The sequence below is a fragment of the Asterias rubens genome, chromosome 19 (genome assembly GCF_902459465.1).
Source record: "Asterias rubens chromosome 19, eAstRub1.3, whole genome shotgun sequence".
NCBI classification, from domain to species: domain Eukaryota; kingdom Metazoa; phylum Echinodermata; class Asteroidea; order Forcipulatida; family Asteriidae; genus Asterias; species Asterias rubens.
The window spans coordinates 3,518,670-3,532,626 of NC_047080.1; the positions used below are offsets into that span (position 1 = coordinate 3,518,670).

Consider the following 13,957-nt stretch of genomic DNA (forward strand, 5'->3'; position numbering starts at 1 on the left):
TTTGTTGTTGTTTGGATCCCCCCCCCCTCTTTTTCAATTTTTTGTTTTACAATAATTATGCCTATGATGGAATTTGATTTTGAACTGGATTTAGGTAGTATTTTTATACTGTGTTTATTGGTTCTTCTGGGGGATGTAATGCTTGATAGTGGGAAGGGGGTTCAATGGAGTACAAGAACATGTGATCTCTGTGGTTTTCATGGTCATTGGGAATTAATTTTAAAAACCTTGGATGGACTGAAAGAGAAGGAAAACCAGACTTGCTACTGTGCTTCTTGTGCATGATACAAGTGCTACAGACATAACACAAATGCTATGACTCGAATTGATCCAGTGGACAGGCAACATAATCCTCAGGTATCCTTTTAGCTTTCGTATACAGAGAAATTTGACCCTTTTTAATATCAGGGTGGGGGCAACATAATTTATTAGGGCCACTATGGATTATAAATGTTTTGTCAATCTTTCAAACTTGTCAACAATTATTTCCTTTGTATTATCTATAAGTTTTTTTTCCCAGGGCAGATGTGTCGGCGCTTCCCTTGAGAGAAAAAGGATTGTACGACGTCTACATCTCTGCGCTGGTACTCAGCAAAGTCCACTTCTGGATGTAAAAGCTGCGGTGAAGACTAGGTGTGCGTGAAACAGGTGGAAAGTTGTGCTTAGAAAATAAGTGCAAGTAAAAACAACGCTAGGTAAAGCAATGTGTGATACTTGATTGATTGGCAAGTACTCCAACGAGTACTCCCAGAACGTTTTCGGCCGCAAGAACTATCAAAAAGCGCCAAGAGGTTTTTACTTCGCTTGAGAGATGCGCGAATAGTAAGTTGACGAGCGCCCTCGTTCGGTTGAGTCTAGGATACGCACACCGATTGCACAGTGTGCTTTTGGATTTTCGCGGGAAACGACCGGAAGATGGGGAAAATCACGTAACATTTCTGCCTGATTTGGTAAGTTTTTCGTTGAGACACCACATTGTCTCTTAAGGATCACAAGATAAGATATTGTAGAATAAATAGAGACCAGTGAGGTGTAGAATCTAGGGACAGAAGTAGGTTTAAACTGTGAATTTCTTCATAAATTGCGAGAGGTCGGCAGTCATTTCGTGCCAGTACGGAAGTCTTGCACCTAGTGTCATGACACGGAACTGTGTGTTAGTTACGCATTTGTTTTCCCAAATAAAGCATGGTTCTGCGATCCGACTAAACTCTTTCACTGTGGGGAAAGATGCAAAATCCGACCGCCACGATCCGACTGGTGTTTTTTTAATCATAATCAGAAACAGTATTCTTGTTTACATTATTGATTTGATAATCAACAATAATAGTATCTTAATTCTTATTTATCTCATTACAAAAGTTTGTTTTGTTTTTGTCATATTTTTGTAAAATAACAAACTTAATACAATTACAAGTGCACAGAAATTTGAACATGTCATTGTGAACAAAAGCAACAGCATTTTTTTCTTTAACTTAATTTTACCCCAAACAAAATACCGGTATGATGGGTTCCTAAATGAGATTCACAGATAATGCTGGTTATTATGGTATGGTGGTACGTATGTGTCTGACAAGTGTTTTTTTAAAGCAATTTGGAAATGGATTTCAACAATTTATTTTATTTTAAACGTACCTAAGTTTCATGATTTATCAAATTAAAGTTAAACTTTACAAATACGTCAATGTGTTATTCCTTACAGATTTCCCAGTGTCAATTGACAGTGAATATCAGCATTACAACAGTGTGTGATTGGTTTCATGATCAACGATGGAGAAACCAACTTCTCACAAAAACCAACTCAGATCAGAAACACTTTCCCCGTTATCATCAGTATTGGACCGAAGCCTGCAGCCACCAGGTACTGGCCCCAGCCTCTCAGACTGTAAAACAATTCTGAATAACAACAACTGCACCACCAAGCAACTGGCCACCTCCTTAAAAACCGAGGATCAGAAGAATGCACATCCTGATGTGGTAGACTTGGGTTCTTCCGACCAGATGGAAGATGAGAAAGAAGACGTGTCGATGCGCCTGGGGAAGAAGGTAGCCGTAGCGTCTAGGGGTAGGCCTACGAGGTGCCCCTCAGAATGGAAGGAGGATGCAGGTGAAGAAGACTGTGATTTTAAGGAGGGGCTTGATGTTCTGGCAAGATGGAATGATGGTCTATTTTATCTTGGAACCGTGTCAAAGGTCAGTCCAATATCTGCATGTATTTAAAAAGCTTTCATATTGTTTGTTACTACAAGAATAAATCGTCAAATTGTGTAAATAGTAGTCGTGCAGAATCTTATTTAATTCATAAACAGTTTTGGATTTGTGTGTTATGTTAGACTGTAGAATCATCAGCTTCAAACCCAAGTTAAACTCAATTCAACTCTGTTATACTCAAATTTGTACTTGTGCTTTTTAAAATACTACAGTCCTAAAACCTTCGTTGCCAAAGTGAAGGATACAAAAAGATTTGAGCCAGAAGGCCCAAACAACAAGTGCTTATGAAAAGGTCAGGCATATAAGTCTTCTAATCCATTTGGTGTGAAAATACATAACAGAAGAGGAAATTTGAGAACTTGTACCTGACTCTAGCTAAACTGTTTAGTTTTTATGGATTTAAATATGAAAAATAGATATTTCATCTTGAAGAAATAATTTCTGTCTTTCCTTGAAATTGCAGGTGGTCCCACACCAGAAAAAGTGTCTTGTGATTTTTGAAGACAGCTCTGAACACTGGGTCCTATTTAAGCATCTTCAAAAAGGTATTTGTTTTCCTTTTGGAACTTTAAGATGAGGAATCCCCCCTCTCTAAACCACTCCCCTAAACCTCCTAGGTGTAACATTACAGAAAAATGGGTGGGGCAATAGGTATGTTGGTAATGAACCCTTTAAACTCTCGGGTGTAACACGTTACAGAATTGGGTAGTTGGCCTGATTTGTCCGAAGGATGAAAACAATGGCTTGTGGGTCTGGGTCTCCCCTTTGGTCTAGAAAAATAGGGATCCCATAGACAATCTGTTTTCCTAACGGAAGTGCACCCCTTCTTAAAATGGTGGCTCTGCCTCTGCAAGGGTACAATCCATGATGAAATCATGGAGTAGGATTTGAACTCGATACCCTTGGTTTTAGAGTAGCTTGTTCACTATCATTGACCATACCCGTGTAGCACCAGTTTCTATCCATATAGCGGTTGCAAGTTTTCAAGATTAGCTACAAGCCATTTGACTTTCATTCGTCAATTATTTGTGTCATCAATTTACAAAGTATTTTGTTGTGTATTGATGTTTAGGTAGAGTTCCAAATAGTGAGATCATCTGCTGCGTCTGTGAAGGCGACCAATCAGAACCTCCCAATGAGATTGTTATCTGCGATAGATGCGGTTTAGGTGAGTCCTTTTAGCAAACCTGATAGGTATTTTGAAGATCACTTTTTTGACCAAAGTCAAATTGTTCAAACAAAACCACATTATATGTTGAACTGTGTAGAAACGTTTTTCTAATTTGTACTCTGATCTAGTAAGTTTTGTTAGTTTCAAGCCCTGCGTCTGCTTAAATTTTCCCCTCAAATTCAAGTACTGCAGACACATCAGGTATTTTTTCATTGCTTTCCCACATTTCTAAGAACAATGGATTATCCTGGTAAGTCTGCTGGCATCTAGTGTCCCCTCTCATTGAGGCAAAGGCCCGGCCATTGCTTCGCTCGACCCCAGCGGCCAGTCTATCCATCCAAAACCGCTGGGATGGGCTAATAGCTTGCACAGATTCTTGTTCAGGAAGTACGTCATGCATACAGTGCAATTAAATCATGGTGTGAGTGTGATGCATGATGGGACTGCGCATTATTAAACCAATGCGCGTGCATGATACGTTTGACCATCCCAGCGCCTTTGGTTAAAGTAAGGCGCTGGGGACGAGCGAAGGCCATTGCAAGTTCTTTTTGTATCTGGTGAAACTCGGGGACTGATACATGTCTATGTTCGAATGTAGGGTATCATCAGTTGTGTCATCAACCAACCATCGATAGTCATAAACTTCTCTGCCCTGATGAATCCTGGCACTGTAGGCAGTGTGTCTTTGTCATCTCTGCCAAGGTAAAATATTCACTTGTACTTTCAAATCACTCCTCTATTGTGCCCCAAACCAACACTGTGAATCTTCACTTGTACTTTTAAGTCACTCTTAAGTCACTCTTTCATGTTGTCCCAACACAACACGGAATCTTAACACTGGACCGTAGGCCCAACTCGGCTGCAATTGAGTTTGAACAGGGGTCCCAACAGTGGAAGGCGAGGAAAGATAAGTTTAGACCAACCGGACCACCCCGGTCACGAGGTAGTAGTGCCAGTTAGGTTGTTGTTGGACTATTACATTTTTTGAGTGGCCCATATACTTATGTTCTTTTCCTTTCAACATTGTCATTCATGTAGGACTTAAGTTTTAAAGCTGCATGAACAATAGCTTTTTGGAAGTGTCCCAAGAGAACATTTCCATCTAAACATCTCAAAATTAAAAAGCAAACCTCCTTTGATCAACTATTTGTTTTATAAAAAACTGATATTTATTACTTACCTATGTTCTTGGTTTTTTGTTTGTCTTTAAATCAACCTAGGTTGGAGGCGCTTCGAAGAAAGGACCTGTAGGTAAGTTAATAGTGATAGACATGAGTAGGATTTGAAACTTTACATGGTGGAGAAACAATCTAGTGATTGTACATGGGTAGGATTCAAACGTGTGCACTGTGGAGATACAATCTGGGCCCAATTTCATAGCGCTGCTTAACGGTAAGCAAATTTGCGTGCTTACCGTAGCAGAAAAATTTGCTTGAGCCTGAGCGTATTTCACAGGTTAGCAGAAAAATTGGGCGTCCATATTGCGTGTTTACCTTGGATTTGCATTGTGATGTCATTTATTTTCGTACGGTAAGCACCGGAATGTTAGCATGCCTTTTCAGCCCTGATACTTCGGCTTTTAAGGGGCACGGCAGTTTTGCCTTGACTTTTTGTAAAAATTTAGGGCACCAAGGCAATTTTCAAAAATTTGGAAGGGCATCACGGCAATCATAAAAAGTTGCGAAGGGCACGACGGCAGTTTGAAAAAAAACCTCCGAGTTGCCTGTAAAAAATAGTTCTTCCAATTTTTCCATTTTCTAATCTAACTGTTACCCAATGAAAAAAGAAAGCATTCATCTAATTCAACAAAATAAAGAACAACTACTTACAATACACAATAAATAATTTTTGTTCATACGTAATCCTACTATTGGTCATGCACGTTGTGTAGTTTTTCGTAGAGACGCTAAAATTCCCACGTAACTGTTCCATTTTGACATGATGTTGACAGAATAAATGCATGCGGTGCGCGACGCCTATGCTGTACATGATGGTACATCACATATACCAAGCATGGGGAAAACCACTATCCCAGCATGCAAAGACACGTCGAGTCTTTTTCTCAAGGCGTTTAGCGTTGGTTCGCGTAATTTTACCACTAGAGGGCGTTTAATCTCACGCTATCGCTCTGTTCCGAAACGCCCTCTAGCGTTCGATGTTTCGAGTATTTTTTTTGTCGCACGCAAAGAACAACGACTAACGGGCCTGAAATCTGCTGTTGTGCTTTACGTGCGTGAAATTGGGGTATATTTCGTTGCGTGAAATTTACACGGACATCGGGACTTTTGGGCTTATTTTCGAACTTTGACAACGTTGAATATAATTTGTTTTCGGGAGGAAGGGCACGGCGGCAATGATGAGAAAAGGGCACGGCAATCATTGCCGTGAAAAATTGGTTTTTTGAAGGGCATTGCGGCAATCGGTAGGGGCAACGACGGCAATTGCCGTCGTTGCCGTCGTGAAGTATCAGGGCTGCCTTTTCGTGTACGGTTAGCAGCGCTATGAAATAGAATTTGCGAAGTAAGCACAAAATCGGCCGCTAAGCAGAGCTATGAAATTGGGCCCTGGTGATGTTTTTAGAGACACCATCATACAGCTACAAGTTGTTGTGGTTTTGAACAGAATCTGTGCTATGAAATCACGGGTTCGTCTCTGCCCCGTTGAGAGAGATTTATGTACAGTGTTTCTACAAACCTCATCAGAATGATAGACATGTTATAAATGAACATGAATTCTGTCGAGTACATCATGTAAATAATCTCTCAAGTTGAGATTTCTACTCAAAAATTATTTACCATTTATCTATAAGTGGGACTTCACAAAATGCTTTTTGTTTTGTGTTTTTCATTTTGCAGCAAAAGTTTTTCAAGAAATGAAACAGTCTCTACCATACAAAGTAAGTTTTCGATCATTTTATTGCACCAGTTTTGTTAATAACAATATGGTCATCCGTGTTTACTCTTTTTTATTCTGAGCATTTGGCATAAAACAAGCAGGTTTAACTGAGTTTAAATAATGTTAGCAGGAACCCATAATGTTATTAGTTAACAAACAAGCGCAAGTAAAATACCGTACGGACAATTATATTGCTGTGTCCCATATCCAATTAGCTTGTGATAACAAATTTATCTTCAAATAAACTTCAAGTGCATCTTGGTGCATCTCGGTGTCGGACCAGCTGTACGTTTATGTAAGCTTAATACAGCGCAATACACAGGGTTAGAACAGTGCAATACCTAGGATGTGATATGGGCTGTTCGACAAAGATTTATATCACTTTTCTTGTTGCTGTGGGTCGACCAATTCTTAATCAAGTATTTAAGTTTGCTTGAGGATAAGTTCATACATGAAATTCAAATAAAACAAAATTCAATTTGTTATTTTTTTATTTTTGTAAATTTAATTTTGTCTTCAGCCAAGTGCTCTACACTGGGATGCAGCTCATAAGACCAACACTGAGCAGTGCTACTGCTACTGTGGAGGACCTGGGGAGTAAGTATTAATGATGTTTCAATTTCATAATCAATCAATTCTAATCAATAATCAATGTGAACTAAGTTTCTCTAACCTTATTTCTGTACTTTTAATTGTACAATTGATAAAAATAACACAGTCGCTTTCACAAATGGTTTCCTTGTTTGGTGTAGGTGGTACTTAAAGATGCTGAGGTGTTGCAGATGTCTACAGTGGTTTCACGAGGGTAAGAACTCAAAAAATGTCTTCACTCTTTAGGGCCCAATTTCATAGAGCTGCTTAAGTTAAGCACAAAAGGAGCTAAGCACAACAAAATTATGCTTACCAGAATAAGGTTACCAGCCAAAATATCTTGTCACACTTGCAATGAGTACATGAAGTAAGAATTAAGACAATTTCTTCACTCTTTAGGGACCAATTTCACAGGGCTTTTAAAGCACAACAAGTACCTAAGCACAACAAATTTATGATCAGATTTCAAACTGCCATTTGGCTGTCTAGTTGCCTGAACATCTGACGCAGTCTTCGAGGCTTGTTAATAATGCCAGAGATCGGCTTCAAAAACCAGCGTGTAGTTTGACCTTTGACCTCACATAGAGATCCGCACAAATGCCTACACCACCAACTACCAAGCAAGTACCATATTCACTATGCATGTAGTATAATATACATAATACCACACACGTGCGGACGACCGAAAGTAAGCTTTCCATATCTGTGTTTTGATTGGCCAACCGAGGTGACCTCAGACCAATCAAAACAAACCCAGCTACGGTAGCTTTTAGTCACTGCATTTATCCAATAATACCATTGTATCCAATGGAATCACTGGATCTAAAGAGCAGGTACCTGTCTTTATCCTAGTGGATAAAGACAGGGGCCCAGTCTAGTTGCTTGTTTGATTTGGGGGAAATGGCCACGGAGAACTCAAGAAGGAGCCCCTGTCTGTGCACCAAAATGTAAGTTTTCTTATAACTTGTGATCTTGGCTCTAACTTTTTACTGTTATTCATTTTGTTATTTCTATTTATGGATTTGATTGCAGCTTGTGTACAGTGTCTTGAGATGCCTATGCTGTATGGAGATGGGTAAGATATTATTACACTTATTTTATGAAACTGTTGTTGTTCAAATTCTCAGGTTGACCTTTTTAAAAAAGGGAGCTGTTCCATTTTGAAGTTTGTGTTTCCAAATAATCATACACTTTTTTTTTCTTTCTTTTTTTTTCTTCAATGAACCTAATTCTGTTATTTTCTTTTTTCTGTAGGTTTTATATCTTTGTTTGTTCAGTGTGCAATTCAGGGCCGGAGTATTTAAAAAGATTAGCTTTAAAATGGCAAGATCTTGCCCAGCTTGTTCTATACAACTTAACTCTACTACATCGGAAGAAGTACTACGACTTTGAAGAAGAAATTATGCCCTATTTGACTGAGCAGTGGTACAATCTACAAGTCTCACATGTAAGTATACTGTGAATTTCAGTACACGCTTTAGAGAATCTTCACAAAACGCCTTAACATTTAGTACAATTTTGTCACTGAAAATGTCAGTCAGAAATAACATAAAACAGAAAATTTAGTTTTGTGTTTAGAAATTGGGATACTTTGTTAACATACTACATTGGGAAATTTTATATCAGGATATGACCTTTACTTTGACCTCTTTGGGTGATCAGAAGTAGGCCAAAGCTTGCAGCATCTACTTTCTTGTTTATAACCATTATCAATTATATAAGTGTGACCTATTTACTTGTGTGATGTTTTTCCCTAGCTTGGTGCTACAACAAGATCTGAAAAGCAAGAGCCTCTTCTTGAAGCATTACACAGCTCAAAAGTGAAGTAAGAGAAATCTATAAAATAACCTGTAATATTCTCAAGAGTTGTCAACCACCTGGGGTGGATTTCACAAAGGTAGTCTTAACTTAGGACTAGTCCTAGGCAATGCTAAGAATCAAGAGTTGTCAACCACCTGGGGTGGATTTCACAAAGGTAGTCTTAACTTAGGACTAGTCCTAGGCAATGCTAAGAGATAGGGCCAGTCCTAAGTAAGGACCAGTAACCCATCCTAACTTAGGACCAGTCCTATCTCTTAGCATTGCCTAGGACTACCTTTGTGAAATCCACCCCTGTTCTTTTTTAGAACCAAACCTACTCAAAAGATATTTACACATAGTGCTTTCGCAAACTTCACCTAAAGAAAACATTTTCTCCTTTTACCCTGTTTTTTAATTTGACTGTAAAATCTTGTGTGATTTCAATACAATACCTGGATTCACTTGAACTAGATTTGCATGCGGCAAAGAAGTGAAGAAGAAACAAAACATCTGGGGACTAAGGATAAGAAAGCCTCCAGCTCCACCGACAATCATCCTACCTGCCATTGGTCAGATCACGGATGATGTCATGAATGACCTCAAGATGACAGGTCGGAAGGTCGTGACCTTTGTGCCTTTTGAAAGGTATGTTTGAAACTGTTTTTGAAAATCATCCTAATGTAGATTTTGAAAACGTTTTTTTTTTTTAAATCATCCCCATGCAGCGTTTTCGTTGACTGATCCAAACTTTTTCTAAGAACTACGTTACAACTATAATAGATGTTAAATTTGCATCGGGGATAAAGAATATTAATTTTGTTTTTTTACCCATACACCGATGTGTGTTGGCACTGTATACTCAGTACTTCCCAGAGTCCTGTGAAAAAATATCATAGGCATATTATGTTACAACTTAAAAAGCTTTTTTTCCTATTTTTTTTTCTATATTTGTTCCATAAGCACCAAAGAACATACAAATACAAAAAATCACAGCAAAAGCATCCAACGAAATTAAAGCTTCTTCTACTGTTTCCTTTAGCAACTCACCGGTTCCTCTGAAACCCACTAAGAGGGAGAGGAAGAACGTGGCTGAATCTCCAGCAGAACTTGAAAGAAGGAGTAAGACTGCCAGGAAGATGCTAGAGAATGCCATCAGAACGGTAAATAGTTCTTTTGATTCCTAAGTTTTTATCCCCCCTCTTGTCCAGGGGTGTGATTTCCTCGTTTTTAAACCACATGGAACACCCAGAGTGCAGAGAGGCTTTTTAAACCAAAGATCACATCCTGGTTCCTTATCAGTTTTGTCTCACAAATTCTCTGGTAAATATGCGCAAAAAAGTGTGACATGCAACGAAGAGAAATTTTATCTGACTTCAGACTTTTTAAAGGGTAAGTATACAGTTAGTAATGACTCTGAAAATAAATAGCAATAAAAACATTTCACTTGGAAGTATTATGGCTAGTAAAAAAAAAACACTTTGTATCTCCAAAAATTTCTCTTTAAAAAGCTTTACCACGCAATGGTTCTCAGATCGTATATTGCTATTAGGGGTTATTATTTCTGCGTGGACTTTCGGCGATATCTCAAAAGACGACCACCTTTTCAAATGAACTTTTCAGTTAGTTTTATAGTCCACACATACATTTACATAGGATTACAACAATCAAACGGTTCCAAAAACCGAAGGAATACTTTGCCTAAGTCACCCGGGTGAGGAGTAATCAGCTGTTGTTTTTTTTGACTCAAGATAAAAAAAAGAAACTCTGCTCTTTGATTTATAATAATAATAAGAATGGACACTTTATAAAGCGCCGGTATCCACCGCAAGCAGCGCTCATGGCGCTACTCTACAAAAGAACAACAAGCAATGAAAGTAGCAAAAAACAAAATAAGAAAAAGCTTCTCTATGAAAATGAGTTTTTAAACTGTTCTTGAATGTGTTGAGTGATTTATACACCTCTAGTACACTGTTCCTAAGTCTGTGAAATCGAAACCCCCGTTATCAAAACTTGGAATGCCATCATTCCATCATATCTTCTCAACTGTTTAGACTTGATTCTGGTTTCTGACTTTTTTTTCTTTTCGGCAATGATACTCGCCCCTGGATGTGCAATGTTGTTCCACTTGAGCAAATCATGTGTGATAAAAAAAAGATAAAAATTAGTTTCTGAGTACTGAGTATGCTTCAGTCACTCTTCATCGTCATTCGTCGTTGACTGATACAAGGATTTCCACAAAGGTAAAACTGTTTAAAACATGCTTTATAAGAATTGCTTCTTATATAGCGTTTATATCCGTCACTCGGTGATGCTCAAGGCGCTTTAACATTCAATATTTTCATGCAAGACTGCGTTTGAAATATGAGACCTACTACTTTTACATAGGGCCATGTAATGGTTTACAAGTTGCTGTGGTGCAATATGCTGCCAATCAAACCAGTGGACTGCCAACTATGGGTTTATGTGCTTGTATGTTGTTTTTGTTGTTGTCGTCGTTGTTGATTTTGTTGTTTTGTAATCCTGTTGATTTTGTATGTAACTTATAACAGGGGAGTCGGCAGTCTTCATTCAGCCTCAACCAGTCCTACGTCAGCTACTCTGGAACTAGCATGCCGCTAACTGACCTCACCCCAGTATCAGAGGGCCAGTCTGTCCTGGACACCATCCGGCCATTTGAGACAGTTTATACCAACAGCACTGGCGTGCCGATTCCAATAAGCTTCAGCCAGCACTCTTCAATATCAGGGGATACCGGGTCGGATTATTCTGCGGCGACGATCCCGATGGGAGCCAGCAGTGGAGGGGAAAGCGGAGATGGAATGAAGAGGCATAGAAAACACGGGAGCTGGAAACGGAAGAGAAAACACCAAACCGGCGAGAAAGGGGATGGACCCCAAAGCCCCAAGACCAAAGAGACAAAAACTGCTAAGACCGAGGACACTGGGAAACTCTTGACGCGTCTGAATGGAGCAGTGTCCATGTCGGAGCTTAAGAGGTCACTGTCAACTTACCACGGTGCAGAGGGACGGCTGGCATGTGGGGAGAACTACCAAGTCTTGGGGAAGAGAGTTACGTCAGATGGCAAGGTGCAGTATCTTGTTCAGTGGGAGGGAGTAACACCTTGAGAAACTCCTTCAAGGGAACACAAACCTGTATGCAAAACAATTATTGGAGTTCACCCTGAGAATAACTTTGGTTTACAGATTGTTTGTTGAAAATTCTGCGTTTTATTACAGTTGAACTGTAGGGCACAAGTCACAATGTCGACAAATCACTTGTCGTAAACCTCTTTCAGGCCTGATACTTCACAGAGGCAATGAAGGTGATTGTCGTTATGCAAAAAAAAAAAAACGGAGTTCACCCCGAGAACAGTTTACAAGTTTCTTGTTGACTATTCAGCATTTTATTACAGTTCAAGATTACTACAGATTGGGGAAATTGATCAGAAATGTAGAACGAGGTGGCACAAATCACAATGTCGTCAAATCACTTGCTGTAAACCTCTTCACCATGGACGCAATGAAGGTGATTGCCTCCATGCCCCTTGAAATGCTCCAGTAGAAGTTTTACAATTTTCTCATAGGGTGCCCTTTTCAGGGAGAAAATGCCTCGGTGCCCTTTCCCTTTCAAAAACGAAGCATAAAGGCTTGCTTTTTGCATTTTTTGGTCTGACCCATCTAACCCATCTGTGAAGGTTCTACCATTTCAAAAAGGATGAAACACCCTCGTGCTCTATGTTCCAACTGCAAGAATTATTTATATTATGTTGTTACATCATACGTCTGTTTAGTATGAATTTGACTTATCAATGATACACTGTACACACTTAAAAATTTGCTTTTGTGTTGTTTTCTTTCTCTTTTCAAAATGGATATTTTGTCTCAGGATGTTCGGTGCCAATCGTTTCCATGATACAAATCCTTTTGGAAACGTTCTTTAAGCATTCTTTAAACTTGATACTATGTTGTGTCAGTGCAACAGTATCGTCCTATTGCCTAAAATATAATTTACGTTTCATGTGAGTTTGCCAGTGCCCAAACCCTCTCTTAAATAAATGCCTCAATGTATGCACAAAACCTCAGGTGCTGAGATACGATGTTGCACTGTTGGGACACCGAACACTTCATTTGTTTTGTTAATAATCTGACTGTTTTTGTATTCATAAATAAATTTCCCTATTACTGCTGTAAAACAGACAATCTTGACCAAGAAATTTGCTTAATAGCAGAGAACCAAAGAAAATACAATCTATGGCATTTCTCACTGCCGATTTGGATAGGCTCATTTTGCTTGCATCAAACAACATTCAAAAGGAAGGGCATTACTATATTTCAAAAACTTGTCAATAGTTTTTTTGAATATCCATCCACAAGAACACAACACATTGATATTTATCTATGCACTTTATATTGTAATTTACTACATAGTTTTAAAGTGATCAGTGGCCAGGTTGAAATATTTTGTCAAATTCAAGCATGTTTTTAATCAAATCTGAATTGTTTGTTGGTTTGGGTTTTTTCCTCCAGAAATCTGTGAAGTTGCTATTAATTAGCTTGAAAAAAGGTTTAATAAAGCATGGTCCGTCCCTGTTTTAAAATGAAATTTTTTTTTTTTTTTTGTGGCTCAAACATCAAGCTGGGGTCTTATGTGGCCTAAATAGTACTCGTTGGGTTTAAAGGCCATTCAAATTATATGCAAAATCTTGGCAATTTTTTCGTTACGAAGGTGTAACTTGCAAAATGGAGGAGATGGCAATTAAAACTCTTTATGTTTTTTTTACACTTTCACATTTTACAACTTCTCCTGAAGAGTGAACCTAAAATGTAATGAAAAGCAAAAACTAAAATGTTGTGTCCTTGGAAACGCCTGAGATTCCACATGTTATTTTTAGGTTTGATAATTAATGTATGCCCCCTGATTTTGTTTACAATGTCCAATTATATTTATTTGTTATTCCATTCCATTTATTGTGATCAAACCATGGAGGGAAGAATTCATTTCGAATTATGTGAGCAGGGATGACATATTTCAGACTTTTATCTGAATTCAGACTTCTTAAAGTCTGCCTGGTGAAACAAAAATTCAAAATTAATTTATAAGTCCTGCTCTCTGATCTACCTCTCTAGCACTAAGAATACCTCAATAAAAAGCTCCTTGTAATCTATAACTCTACGGGTTATCAAAAGGTTGAACTGCCATTATTTGAATGAACCTCTTACGATCTGAATCCGAGATTCATACTTTTTAGTCAGCAGTGGTCCTCACCCCTGGTAACAAAAATATGTACAATCT

General features: G+C 38.6%; 1 protein-coding gene across 1 annotated transcript; it reads left to right on the top strand.

The window, feature by feature from the left end:
• Nucleotides 1-893: 893 nt before the first annotated feature.
• On the top strand, nucleotides 894-12,255 carry LOC117303020 (metal-response element-binding transcription factor 2-like). Its single transcript, XM_033787053.1, has 15 exons — nucleotides 894-950; nucleotides 1,700-2,190; nucleotides 2,672-2,753; nucleotides 3,281-3,376; nucleotides 3,978-4,081; nucleotides 4,600-4,630; nucleotides 6,235-6,275; nucleotides 6,795-6,871; nucleotides 7,027-7,079; nucleotides 7,898-7,940; nucleotides 8,120-8,312; nucleotides 8,623-8,690; nucleotides 9,137-9,310; nucleotides 9,705-9,825; nucleotides 11,215-12,255. Exons 2-15 carry the CDS (start codon nucleotides 1,768-1,770, stop codon nucleotides 11,788-11,790), a joined length of 2,082 nt encoding a protein of 693 aa, XP_033642944.1. The 5' UTR covers nucleotides 894-950; nucleotides 1,700-1,767; the 3' UTR covers nucleotides 11,791-12,255.
• Nucleotides 12,256-13,957: the final 1,702 nt, after the last annotated feature.